This window comes from Cucumis melo, chromosome 8, assembly GCF_025177605.1.
Source record: "Cucumis melo cultivar AY chromosome 8, USDA_Cmelo_AY_1.0, whole genome shotgun sequence".
Taxonomy (NCBI): domain Eukaryota; kingdom Viridiplantae; phylum Streptophyta; class Magnoliopsida; order Cucurbitales; family Cucurbitaceae; genus Cucumis; species Cucumis melo.
The window spans coordinates 30,917,166-30,931,996 of NC_066864.1; the positions used below are offsets into that span (position 1 = coordinate 30,917,166).

Genomic DNA, 14,831 nt, shown 5'->3' on the forward strand with positions numbered 1-14,831 from the left:
TTTCTTTTCCCATCGGCTTCAGATTTCACGTAAAAACACTATAACATAAACTAAAATTCAGTCATAAACTATGAAATCATTCAAAGTAATTCACCTTCAGAGATTCAAGTTAAAGGATGACTTCTTGAAATTTCAGGAAGCAAAAATCAGAGAAATGTCTTCGATTTTGTGAGCAAACTTGTTTAGTCTCGGTCGAAATGAGTACAAGGTCGAGAGTTTTAAGAATATCTAACGTTCGAGCTTTTGATGGTAATTTGGTCATTTGAGAATACCCTTTATTATGAAATTTAAAAAAAAAAACACACACACATTGAAAAGTTTTTTAAACTTTGTGAAGAATTCGGTGTCGAGATTGGCCAAAATTAACCTAGAAAAAACAAATCACGAGTTTTTTTTAAAATGTACTAGTTTTGAAATGTAAAACTAAAAATGTGCTACTTCTCAAAATTTTCCTAATTAGTTTAGTGGTAAAATTGTCATCCAACCTTCTCTAGATTCAAATTGTTTTTCTGCCTATAAAGCCTCGGTCCACAAAATCCTTGGATCTAACACTTAACCATGCCAAGCAATTTAGGAAGACTTTGCACAAGAGCAACACTGTATTTTGCACAAGAAAAAGTGAAAAAGATAAGATTGAGCAAGAGCGACACAAGTGATTGCAAGACTTCACTACTTTTCCTTCGAATTTGACGTCAACAAAGAGTCTTTCGGTCATTTATCTGACGCACTCACTAAATTTCGTAGTTAAAAAATATCAAACACAATAGAGTTTGGATATTTGCCCTAAAAAACCCATTTGGGAATAGAAGCAATCAAGCAGTTTCCGAAAAAAAGGGAAAAGCTGAAGCTTGCGAATTCATCCACCGCTATCGTACTCATCGATTTCTATCACAAAGATTTGCAGTGTCTCTCTTCTCTGCTATTCCACTACCACTTCGCCGGCCATTGTTCAACATCTCTCCGGTTTCTTCACTGTGACGGCGAACCTTCCTGCGTTCAATGTGTTTGTTGAATTGACTCAATGGCTTTCACTTGTGTTAAGTGTTATCCATGGTCTCTCCCTCACGTTCCCCTCTCCTTTTCCTCTAAACCCATCTCCAATTCCTCCATTTTCTTTTCTGCTTCAGTTTCTGACCAGCTCGCCTCCTCTTCTTCCTCCAATTTCACTTCCTCTTCACCAAATGTTCATCAGCTTCCTCCTGATTTCACTCCCAAACAGCTCATCGAGACCCTTCGTCGCCAGACTGATGAAGTGGCTGCCCTTCGTGTCTTCAATTGGGCTTCAAAGCAGCCTAACTTCGTGCCCAGTTCCTCAGTTTACGAGGAGATTCTTCGCAAGCTTGGAAAAGCAGGGTCGTTCGAGTACATGAGGCGTGTCCTGGAGGAGATGAAGCTCTCTGGGTGTGAGTTTGATAGAGGTATTTTCTTGATTTTTGTTGAGAGTTATGGGAAATTCGAGTTGTATGATGAAGTTATGGGCATTGTTAAAGTAATGGAGGATGAGTATAGGATAAAGCCAGATACCCGTTTCTATAATGTGCTGTTGAATGTTCTTGTGGATGCAAATAAGCTTAAACTTGTCGAATCTGCACATTCGAGCATGGTTAGAAGACGAATTAGGCATGATGTTTCGACATTTAATATTTTGATTAAGGCCCTTTGTAAAGCTCATCAGGTTAGGCCTGCCATTCTGATGATGGAAGAGATGCCAAGTTATGGCTTATCTCCAGATGAGACCACATTCACGACTATAATGCAGGGGTACATTGAGGGGGGAAATTTAGATGGTGCACTGAGAATTAAAGAACAGATGATAGAATACGGGTGCCCTTGTACTGACGTTACCGTTAATGTCTTGATTAATGGGTTTTGCAAACAGGGTAGGATTGATCAAGCCTTGAGTTTTATTCAAGAAGCGGTGAATGAAGGATTTCGTCCCGACCAGTTTACATATAATACTCTTGTGAATGGTTTGTGCAAGGTTGGTCATGCCAAGCATGCTATGGAAGTTGTAGATGCTATGCTTTTAGGAGGACTTGATCCAGATATCTACACATACAACTCTCTGATTTCTGGATTTTGTAAGCTGGGTGAAATTGAGGAAGCAGTGAAGATTCTGGATCAGATGGTTTCAAGGGATTGCTCTCCAAATGCTGTCACCTATAATACTATAATTAGCTCCTTGTGTAAGGAGAATCGAGTTGAAGAGGCCACAGAAATAGCTCGTCTTCTCACAAGTAAGGGAGTCTTACCAGATGTTTGTACATTCAATTCTTTGATACAGGGTCTTTGCTTGTCTAGCAATCACAAGAATGCTATGGAGCTTTTTGAGGAAATGAAGGGTAAAGGATGCCGACCGGATGAGTTTACATACAATATGTTGATTGAGAGTCTTTGTTCAAGTAGGAAACTGGAGGAAGCTTTAAATCTGCTAAAGGAAATGGAATTGAGTGGCTGTGCACGTAATGTAGTTATCTATAATACATTAATCGATGGGTTTTGTAAGAACAAGAGGATTGAAGAAGCAGAGGAGATATTTGATGAGATGGAACTTCAGGGGGTTTCAAGGGATTCAGTGACCTACAACATTCTTATTGATGGGCTTTGTAAAAGCAAGAGAGTGGAAGATGCTGCTCAATTAATGGACCAAATGATAATGGAAGGCTTAAGGCCAGATAAGTTCACCTACAATTCACTTCTAACTCACTTTTGCAAGACCGGGGACATTAAAAAGGCAGCAGATATAGTTCAAACTATGACATCAAGTGGATGCAATCCCGACATCGTCACCTATGGTACTCTTATCAGTGGTCTCTGTAAGGCAGGAAGAGTTCAGGTTGCAAGTCGGCTTCTCCGATCAATTCAAATGAAAGGGATGGTTCTGACACCACAGGCCTATAATCCTGTCATTCAAGCATTGTTCAAACGGAACAGAACTCATGAAGCCATGAGACTTTTCAGAGAGATGTTAGAGAAATCTGAACCCCCAGATGCAATAACATATAAGATTGTTTATCGTGGTCTCTGCAACGGCGGAGGGCCGATTGGAGAAGCAGTGGACTTCACGGTCGAGATGATAGAGAGAGGAAACATACCAGAATACTCATCATTTGTTATGTTGGCCGAAGGTCTCTATACTTTGTCCATGGATGACACCCTTTTAAAGCTTGTTGATATGATAATGGAGAAAGCTAAGTTCAAAGAGAGGGAGATATCTACTATAAGGGGCTTTCTCAAAATCCGAAAATTTCAAGATGCATTGTCAACTCTTGGAGGTATCTTGGACGATATGTATCCCAGAAGATCGTATCGAGGAAGATGAGAATGAATTGTTGTTTTTACTGCTCATGGAGGTATTTTGTACGAACTAAAAACATTATGTTTTTGTAAATGTAATTGGAAATTAGTAGAAATTTTAGAGGCCAATTTGCTGCCATTGCTATCATATCTAGCTGACTCCATGTAACTTTCCTATACTCTTCCATCGAAGTTTAAGTTTAGATATTGATAGAAACATTTTATTTACTATCGTTATTCTAAAGGCTCTACTTATGGAAGTTAAAATTTGATTATATTACAAATTTGGTCACTGCAATCGAGAATAATTTATTCTCAGAACATTATGTCACCATTGGTAGTCCATGTGTGAATCAGTTGGCCTGAACAAAAAAACAAAATTGGATGTAAGATGAAGGTGCAATAAGCATTTACAAATAATGAAAAAAAAAATGTAAATATAGCTTGAATTCAACTTTTATAGTCTATTAATTATAGAAGATACCTCTTATATAAATCTATAAACTATTTGCACAAATTTATGGATGACCAATTTAACTACATTTACAATTCTTCAAAGACAGTTAACAATTCTTCAAAGATGTCATGTCCTAATAGGTGTGAGCTCATTACAATTATCATGAACTAAAAAGTGTTGGCTCAGTGCACTTCTCTATCTTATTCTATTAATTAACTAAAATATTACAACTATGAAGTTTTACTATTTCCCTTATCAAATTTAAAATTTCACTTTAAATTTATTTTAAATTAATTAATATACATTAACATACCTAGAACTTAAATTAACATCAAACTCAAATTTCAAGAACCAAAATGTTAATATTTTAAATTTTATTGACAAAAATAAAGAGTCATTTCATACATAGGTTAAATTATACATTTTTTTTTTCCTTTTCTTAATTTTTAAATATCACATGGAGAGGAAATTCCAACCTTCAATCTATTTTATTATTACAAAACCAATTTTGCTAAGTTTAACAATTATTAAACCACCCAAAATAGCTTACCTAGTTTATATTAGCAAAAAGGACTCTTGCAAATATGACAATTATAGTATCATAAATTAGGCTTATAGCACATCATTTTTACATTTGCAAAAATAACAAAATTGAAGCCCAACCCGCATTTTAAAAATACAAAATTACGAAACTACCATTCAGTCATTACTAATACCAGTATATACGGTTGATACACCAATGTATACCATTGATACACTAATATATACCATTGATACACCAATATATACCGTCGATACATCTGATTTGTTTTGTTGATGTACTCCTCGTACATTTTTTTTTACTCTCTAATACTTTACTGATACATATTATTAGTTTAAAACACTTAATATGTTGTTGATACACTCAATCAATTAAATACACTTGAAGCACTAAGAATGATACACTTTATATATCGTTAATACATTTATTATTGTTTCCTGATACACTCGATAGATTTAATATACTTAATCACTTGCTAAACTTTATTGATGCATATTATTAGTTTGAAACACTTGATATGTTGTTGATACATTTGCTCAACTATTGATATACTTAATCAATTAAATACATTTGATGCACTAAGAATGATACATTTCATATATCGTTGATACACTTGTTTGTTTGCTAATACATTTGATAGATGTAATACACTTAATCACTTGCTAAATTTCATTGATACATATTATTAGTTTGAAACACTTGATATGTTATTGATACACTTGTGAAACTGTTGATACACTCAATTAATTAAATACACCTAATGCACTAAGCATTATACACTTTATGTATTGTTGATACAGTTGTTATGGTATGTTTACAATCTTAATAACATGTTGAACATCATTATCGCCTATAGTCAACAAATTAAAACTGAAAGTTCAATACATGACTCAACTTGAATTTCAGTATGAATCAAGTTCACAAAATAATAAAATGATGATATCACTCCATCAACCAAAACACAATTTGTTTTGTAATCCATGTAGTAATGTTACTCATCCCATTGACCACTCTGAAAAACAATTACTGTCAATTTAACCATAACTACAATGAACTGCAACAATTTTGAGAAAATAAAAAACACGTAGTAAGTATATCAGTCAACTAATACATATAATATAAGTATATTATAGCGCTGATATAAAAAACTGATACAAATTAAAAAAAAAAAACAGAACTGAACGTAACTAAATAAAACCAAACTGATCTACGAAGTTCCTTTCGATAAAAGATATTCGGAACAAATAAAAAGAGATGAGGAAGAACAAATCGTAGCCCGAATTTTAATAAATAATATATGAGCAATTCATAGAAATAATATTAGGACTTCAACAAATGAGAAGAAATACATACATAATTCTTGTTTTCCCCGAAGAAAAAATGAGGAGAATAGGAGAAGAAGACGAGGAGAAGATGATAAAAAAAAACCGACGAAGAGGGAGAAATATAAAAGAACGAAATTGAAGAGAGAAGAGAAAGACGGTAGAGAATAACGGTGAAGAAGAGACAAAAGAAGACGAAGAGAAGTAGGTGAATATGAGAAATGGTGAAGAAGAACGATGGAAAAGAGGCAGAAGAAGACGAAGAGAAGTGAATATGAGAAATGGTGAAAAAGAACGACATAGAAGAGAAGAAAACGAAAGAGAACAATAAAGAAAACAAAAATGGCAGAAAAAAACAATTTTGGAATAATGAAAAAAAATAAAATAAGAAATATCAATCAAAATTAAAAAATTATTATATTTGTAAAATTGAAAAGATCAGTAGTATATTGCTAAATTAAATTTTTACTGTGTCATCCAATACAATTTCTCAATTAAAAAAAACACAATACTATAATTATAAAAATGAGAGTGATTTACTATAAAAATGAAAAAGTGATTTTTTTTACCACCCTACGGATATGACTAACGACCATTTGAGTAAAATAAACTAAAATATTGATTCAATTCGTGGACACAAATCAGGGAAGTTTTTATTTTTGTGGAATTAGCTATTCATCACCTATGTACTTCGTGAATTCCTTCGTAATAGAATATGAAGTTTGGTATTACATTTTATAAATATTTTCACAAATTTGGTAATTCTACTAAATCAAAAAGTTGAAAGGTCAAAACTTAAAATAAAATAAAATGAATGGGGAAAAGTAAGATTGAAGAAGGAATGGGAAGCGCACAAATCTTCTCCATTTCAACCACCAATACCTCATCATCAGTCAAAACCTAATCCATCCATCTTCTTCCTTCTAAAATAATTAGCTCATCCATTAAACCAAACCCTAATCCTCACTCACACCCACTCCCCAATCCCTTTCCTCTTCTCCTATTTCTTTTCCCATACTCCCTCCTCAAAAATCCAATGAAAAACATGCTCCGCTTTCTCTACCGCCGTCTCCGATCTCGGTGGCCGCTCCTCGTCTTCTCCGCCTCCTGGACCCTTCTTTTGACGCTCACCGTCGCCGCTGCCTCCTTCGCGCCCGAACTCGCCTTCGCTTCGGCTATTTCTCCGTCCTCGTCTTTTGCTGCCGAGTGCAAGTCCGATGGTTTGGTTAGGGTTCCGATGGATATTCCGGGAGATGTTCTTTGCGTTCCGGATCGTTTGTTTAGAAAATCGGGGATTGATTTGATCGTTCCTCCTATTTTTGCCGCGGTTGTAGTGGCTGGTTCCGCTTGCTTTGTTAGGGCTTTGGGCCTATGGGCCGACGACAATGATGATGCCCTTTAATGTGCCTCTTTTGGGCCTACTTTGAGCATTTCTTTCACACCTTGCAAATATTGACCATTTCCTTTTTATGATGATATTTTCATAGTTAGGTCTAGTTTAATTTCTATTATACTTTTGATTCTTAATTGATGACCTTAAAGCGATTTGATTTTGTGAACAAATCCAAGAACAAATCCAACAATTCTAAAGAATCTGCTTTCTGAGTTTATGATTATCTTTAATTTGGTTCGTAAAAAAGCACCCTTGCAAAGGACCAAAAACTAAGAATGGCCTAATTTACTTTGCTTGTTACATTTTCAAGAAGATAAACACAATCTAAAACCATGTAATGGAACTTGACGATTTTATATTGAACTGTAATTGGAATAACAATATGCTTATGCTATATTTTTCTGTGAATTGATACAATAAACTACTAACTATGATGCACCATTTTAACTATATACCAACGTTGAAAACACCTATAATTTTATTTATACATGATCAATTGAGGTTCCATCATTTGACATAGGCAACTCATTCTCATTCTTATTGGATTGTGCTATCTTCAAAACTGGAGTTTCTTCTACGTGGCCACCTCCTCCATGTTGTTGAATTATTAATATTGAAGATACTATTCCCTTGCCAGAGCTGGCCAATATGTCTCCCACTGGCCCCAACTCTGCGTGCTCCGCTGGTCGGTCCGCTAGTTTCATCACCAAGCTCGAGGGAACCCGACCTTTCCCGACCACTATTAGGTCGTAACTCATTTCCTTCCCAAGGGCTACCACCCCTTCAACTATCATGTTTGTGCTGCTGACCTCCTTCTCTTTGTACTCAACTGTTGCTTCCCATTTGCTTTTGAATTCTGCCAATGCTGTTTCATCTTGTTCCTGTTTTCCATTGTATTTGTTAATCAGTTTACTCAGCAATTAAATTCGTTTTTAGTCCTTAAAATTTTTAAATAATTAATGGTTTAGTCTTTCAACTTTGATTAAATTTATTTTGGTTTTGAAAAAGTAAACATCTTGCGTATGATATGCATCATTGTTAAAAAGTTATTGTTAAAAGTTATTTTTAATTCAAAATTTTAATAAATTAGCTATTAAATTTTAACACAGGTAACAATTTAGTCCAATATTTTTTAATATACAATAATTTAATCAATTGTGTAACATTTTAGTTGTTTTCATACAAAACTTTTTCAAACTTATTTGTCATTTTTATTATTTAACGATCAAATTTTTATAATTTGTAAAGAAACTTACCCCTTGATTAGTTTATCAATCTACTTGAGTAAATTATTTTTGTTGATTTTTAATAGTATTTTTATGATAAAGATTAAATCATGGAACATTGAAAAAAATAGTAAATTATTAAATATAATAAATTTGGATTTTATAAATAGTTTCATTTCTTATACTATTTATAGTAATTTTCTTTAAATTTAAATTATTATAAATTATGAGGTGCTTTGACTAAATTGATAATTAATTTATTAAGTTTTGTTATAATTTTTAGAGTAGAATTACAAAATTGTTGTGTTTTACTAAAGAAAAATGATTTTTAACTCTAATTAATGTAAAATGGAAAAGACTAAAAATTGAAAAAAAGATCGTTTTTTTCCATATAAAAATTGTTTAAAGATATAGGGAAAAGAAGTACCTTTTCTTTTTCCCGGTTGATCGGAGTGGTGATGAAGCTATAATGGTTATCGCTTGATTTCGAGTGCGTCGGACGCAAAATGACATTACTACCCTCCATACCATCCGCCGACGACGGCCGAAACCTAACCACCGTCACCTTCACCGCCGGATGCTCCGCCATCCGGCCACCCAACTCCAGCGCCTCCCGATCATCTGGCCCACCAAAAAACAAAACACAAATCCTTTGACCCACACAAATCATAGGCCCAGGCCCAGGCGTCTGGGCCACACCGGCCCCAAATCCCCGGTCCACAAGAACCGCCACAGAGCAAGGCGCATTCTTCAAAACCCGTTGGTTCACAACTCTCCAACCATGGCCCACATTCTCCTCCACCTCCTCCTCCGCCCCATCGCCGCCGCCAAATGCCCTCCAATTCCGATGAAACGGCAAGATAATCATCGTAACCCTCTTGTCATCCGCGACGTGGCAGATATCCTCATGCATGGTAGCTAAGGAAGAGACGGCCGTAGTGGGCCGAACCTTGACTCGGCCCAATTGGCTATAGGCCTGAAAGGCCGCAGCCATTTGGTCTCGCCACTCGCTGGCCTTGCGGAACCGGGCGAAGAAAGGGAAGCCGTTTTTGCGGGCGCGTTGGACCATCATGATGGAAGAGGATCGCTCGGTGAGTTCGACCAAGTGCATTACGAAGAGTTTGAGGGAGGAATTTTTGGTGCTGCGAGTTGACTCGGTCAGTGTGATGAGGGACGGCACGTTGCCGGAGCTGTGGACACAAGCGAGGATCCGGAGCTCGTCCTCGACGGGGGAGTCATTGGCGGAGAGGTCTCGAAGTTTACGGTGGGTAGGTGGGGTGGAGCCACCTCGGGCTGGCTTGTAAACTGCCATCACGGTGGGGGTGGTGATGAATGTTGTGAATAGTGCCATTAACACTAATATGGCGAACACTTCGTCGTTTAAAACCTGTGTTTGATCAAGGGATTGAATTGGAAAAAGAGATCGATCAATGTTCATATTTACTGCTTCTCATCAAATAAAGTTAGATTTTAGGTTAAAGGTGAAATTGGTTTTTGAGATAATTATCAAACAAAATAATTAAAATAGGGATGTAGGGATCATATTTTGTTTAGAAGGGTTAAAAAATGAAGCAAGCAAAGCCTCCAATTGAGAACATGTGTATGTCCCTTATGGTGTTGTACTTCATTTTGTTTGTGACAATATTGTTTTAGGACAACACAACAGTTTTAAAACCAAACATGTCTACTTTCAATTCCATGTAACCTGCCGTTTATTTTGGTCTTACATCATACATTATTTTTATATTTTAACTTTATTGGTTTATTGAAAAATGACGAATCAAATCATTAATTAATAAAACTATGGTTTTTTTTTAAAAAGAATAATTAAAAAAAAAAAAAAAAAACAAGCAAACCATTAACAGGTAAAAACCCAAAGTATAATTCCCCTAAAATTAAAATTATAAAGTTGCCTATGAAGCTAAACATATTTCTCTTAATAAAAGTAATACAAGATGTTTCAATTGAACACTCCCTAAAATTTTTCAATTTAGGTTGCATTTACTTGCAAGGAACTCTATCCTTTTGTCTGACCTCTAATTCAATATCCACTTACACAATTTTTTTAATACAAGTTAAGAGAAAAAAAAAATGAGCTAAATTATATATTATATATTTTAAACATGCAGGTCAAGGAAAAACAAACTTAAATTTGATTTAAAAGAAATGTTTATTTTTCTCGACCTACATTTCCATATCCATCACTTTCTTCAAGGTCCAAATTGTTTTATATTGTTATTGTTTAATTTAAAATTTTCAAACTTATTATTATTATAATTAGTTATGGTATGGATATTCAAATTATGAATCGATGACTTGATCCATCCAAATTATTCAACTTAATTGTAAGAATTGGATTAAATAACATCTCATATACAGGGTGTAAGTGAAATATAAGTTTTATTTTAAAATGTGATTTATTTTCAATGAATAATTAATCAAGAATGATAATTTAATTTTTTTAAGTGCTTAGAAACTCTATTTTAGTGTTTAATTAACAATCCTTTTTGTAAAATAAAATTGCATTCCAAACATATATAAACTTTCAAATGTATAACTTATTCTTTTAAAATATAATTTAATGTCTTTGTTATTTGAAAAAGTTGTTACTAAATCTCTTGGGTTCTAAGTTTAGCATCTTAATGAGTCAACTTGTGAATGATAAAGATAAAACTATTTACATAATATTAGGAAAAAAATGTATTTAGAGAAAAAATTTCTCTATATAAAAAAGAATTGATAGAGGTTTCGAATCCAATGATTACTGCAAATAAAATTTTTTTTACATGAAAGTAATTTAATTTTAAATTTTAAAAAAATTTAAACTAATCGGTGATTAATTGACACTACATCACTGTTTAAAATATCAATGTTTTAATTTTATGAAAATTTTGATGAAAATATTGAAAAAAATGATGATCGATACAGGAAAACAAATGAAAATATTGACGAAATAATTTTTCTAATTTTAAATGAAATAAAAATAAATAAATTAGCGAACCTTTTTAACTCATTTTTAAAAATAGGATTAAACCTTTTGAAAATTTAGTAAATGTAATTATATTTTTAATAAAAATATGTAAAAAAAATAGAGAAATTGTTGTAGATAACAAGGAAAAAGTTAAACTATTTATAAAATAGAGTGAGAAAAAATTTAAATCAACTATACAAAGTTTGATGGAATTTTTTTTTTTGTTAGTTTCGATATTTAACTATTTTAAAGAAAAAAACGCAAAAATAATATTTTGAAGACTTGAGAGTGAAAAATACATTTTCTCTGTTTTATTTTAATAAATTTAAAGAAAACTAACCTTTTTCTCCTTCCCAATATTGAGGACAATGAGTTCAACCAAGCCCTTGGTATTCATAAGCACACCCAACGCCAGCGCCTCCCTCGTCGGAATCAAAAACACCATCGCCGCCACAAACGTCGCCAGAATCTTACCGGCGCACGCCGTCGATATAACCAGCGCCAACAACCCCCAAGCTTTCCCCCCTTTAATTTTGGCCACATCCGTCTTTAATCCACTTGAAGCAAAATACAGAGGAAGAAGAAGACCCGAAACGAAATCTTCAATTCTCTCAATCAATCTCTCTGCAAATCTTCCCCCTTTTGGAATCGTCAATCCAAATATAAATCCCCCAAAAATGGAATGAATTCCGATCAAATCCGTCACAAACCCCGAAACCAAAACCCCCACCAATGTCAAACAGATATACGCCTCGTCTACGGCATCGTGCTCGTACGTGCATCGACGCGCCACCCATTTCATTCCGGGACGAGTGACCACCATCATGAAAACCACAAACCCGGCTCCTGAAAGTAACACCCACACAGAAACCAATGGACTCTTCTCGGATCCGCCTTCGCCGCCGTTGCCGGCTAAGGCAACGGCGAGTGCCAGGAGGATCCAAGCGGCTACGTCGTTGAATGCGGCGGCGGCCATAGCTGTTTCCCCAACTTGGGTGGTGAGGAGCTTTAGCTCTGCTAAAATGCGAGCTAAAACAGGAAAAGCAGTGATGGATAGAGCGACACCCATGAATACAATGAACTGACCGTAACCAACTTTGTCAGCGCCATCGACGGTTTTACGCAGGACGAAGGCGACACCTATGCCAGAAAAGAATGGGACGGAGATTCCCGCTAGAGCAATTCCAAATGCTCGTTTACCGCTACGACGAATGGAGGACAAATCGAGTTCGAGTCCAACGAGGAAGAGGAAGAACAACAGACCAATACTGGCGACTGATTCGAGAATGGGAGTACTCCATGAGGGGAAAATGTGGTTTAAATAAGTTTTGTTACGTCCGAAAGCGGATGGACCCAGTAGAATCCCACCCTGAAATTGGAAAATTAGAGGTCAAAGAAGAGAAGAGGTAGTGATATATATATATATATACACATATCAGAAAAGAGAGAAAGGAATGAACTTACGACGATTTCGGCGATGACTTTGGGTTGACGGAGGGGTTTGAGGAGGAGGGCGAGGAAGCGAGTGAGAACGAGGATGAGAACGGATTGAAGGATTAAGAGAGGGAAGGCGAAATGGAGGGGATTGTCACCTTGCCATATGCCATTGGAGGCAGTTTTGATGGAGCTTATGTTCATGTTCGTGTTCATGTTCTTCAAATTTTGTTATTTAGAAAGGAACTATGTTTTTTATTTGGTCATTCTCTTGAATTTGTTAATGGGGAAGGCAAAGAGAATGGTATTGAATTAGATACCATTTATAGAACAAACTTTGAGACTAAAATTTATTTAAATAATCCACTTTTTTTTTCCTTGTCTCACTCTCTCTCACATAAGTCATAGGTGCTTAGTACTCTTTTTTTTTTTTTTTTTTTAATTTAAATTTTCAATTTGATTTAATTTTTCTAATTTATTGTCATTACTTTTGGATGAAATGAAGTTGGTTTTACCCGTCATTTTGTAGCTTATTCAATTGTCTAACTATGATTTGTCATGTGGTATTATTATTATTATCACTAAAAAACTAACAAATAACAAATTTTATAAGTTATAAATTAATTACTTTACAACAAGTAACATATAAATTCTGAATTAAATAAAATAGATATTGGTAGGCTGATAAATCCAATGGAAAAACATTCACATTACATAAGCAAATTAATTTCGATTGTTCCTAAAAGAACTTTGTGTAGTAGATAAGGTGTAATATTGAGTAATATAGTTTTCAAAGTATATAATTAAAAGGTCAAGACGACCGTGAAAACAAATATAGGAATGTAATTAAATCAAGATAAGGTTTTAGGTTTTTTATTCTTTCCTCAATTATATTTTTCCTATAAAAATATAGGAAGGGAAGAATATGTATAATTCAATTTTAAAATTAAACTCTCCTTTTAAACTAAATGGTAGGTTTGGATAATATATATTTAAACAATTTTTTATTTAAAATAATTTCTCAAGAATAAAAAAATATAATAAAACCATAATAAGTATTTAACGACAATATACTTAAACATCAAATACAACCAATCAAAATACTCGAAATTTTATCAAATATGTCAAAAAAAAAAAAAAAGAATAGTTTATCCAAACTATCCATCAAAATGGAAATTTTCTATAATTGTGACAAATTTTTGTATAACATTTTCATTCACAATAAAATTTTTAAGCCTATATTGTAGTGATTAAAAATAATTAATGAAAATTGTACATCAATATAATAATAACCATACAATTACAAGATGATTTCCCCAAAACTACATACCAACTTGAAGCCTTAAATAGCTGACCCTTCAATATCATCAATTTTCCCTTTTCAATGTTTATCTTCTTCCATTTGCTACTTTCTTATTTCTTTCATAAAATTTATATTTATATAAGGTAAGAGATAAAGTTGAAGATGGATTGCTCATCTTTGACTATGATAATTTTTATCTTCATATTACACACTTAAAAATTAGGTCTATCACATCCAAATTTTCTATCTTAAATGTCGATAAATTAATTTACCTAAATCAAAATTAAAAATACATATATTTTCTTAATTTTTGAAAAAATCGTGAAATCAACTGATTTTTATAATCTTAAAAAACGAACAAAAGTTTATTTACAATTCCATGGCAGAAATTTCCTACCCACAATTTTACGACCAACTTTCTCCTTGTCATTTATTTATTTATTTACAATAATTTCTGCTCACATCATAATTTAACAAGCATAAATTAGGTTCATATATATTTATGGTAATACTAAGAACATTTTTGAGTTTAAGGTTTAGTGAAATTATATATTTTCCTGTCCTTGTCTTCAAAAAGTGAAAGAGAAAATTTATTTGGGACAGTTCCCAACAAAGTTTATCATATTGTCATCATTAATGCAAGGTTGGTTCTTTTCAGATTATCCATTACTTTCCCATCCATTTTAGCTCTCAAGTGTTCAAAAAAAAGAAAAAAAACTGTTTTAATTTTGAAAATTTTAATTCTATCTAATCTTGATCCTTATTTTTTATTTAGATGAAATAGAACAAATGAAAAAATTTAGAGATTATAGATATTCAATTTTATTGTAATCGACCACTTTCGACCAAGTGGGTGTTTTGTTTTTCTTTTTCTTTTTTCTAAATTT

The 14,831-nt window shown here is 33.6% G+C and overlaps 2 protein-coding genes across 2 annotated transcripts; one reads left to right on the plus strand and one right to left on the minus strand.

The window, feature by feature from the left end:
* The first annotated feature begins 615 nt into the window (after window positions 1-615).
* Window positions 616-3,445, plus strand: LOC103490047 (pentatricopeptide repeat-containing protein At3g53700, chloroplastic). The gene has a single exon (XM_008449420.3). The coding sequence runs from the start codon at window positions 1,022-1,024 to the stop codon at window positions 3,320-3,322; it is 2,301 nt and encodes a 766-aa protein (XP_008447642.2). The 5' UTR covers window positions 616-1,021; the 3' UTR covers window positions 3,323-3,445.
* A 2,803-nt stretch (window positions 3,446-6,248) lies between these two features.
* On the minus strand, window positions 6,249-12,963 carry LOC103490056 (cation/H(+) antiporter 20). The gene is made up of 4 exons (XM_008449429.3): window positions 12,672-12,963; window positions 11,548-12,576; window positions 8,664-9,623; window positions 6,249-7,891 (listed from the first exon to the last, which is right to left on the minus strand). The coding sequence occupies exons 1-4, from the start codon at window positions 12,855-12,857 to the stop codon at window positions 7,493-7,495; spliced, it is 2,574 nt and encodes an 857-aa protein (XP_008447651.1). The 5' UTR covers window positions 12,858-12,963; the 3' UTR covers window positions 6,249-7,492.
* Between the last annotated feature and the right edge of the window lie 1,868 nt (window positions 12,964-14,831).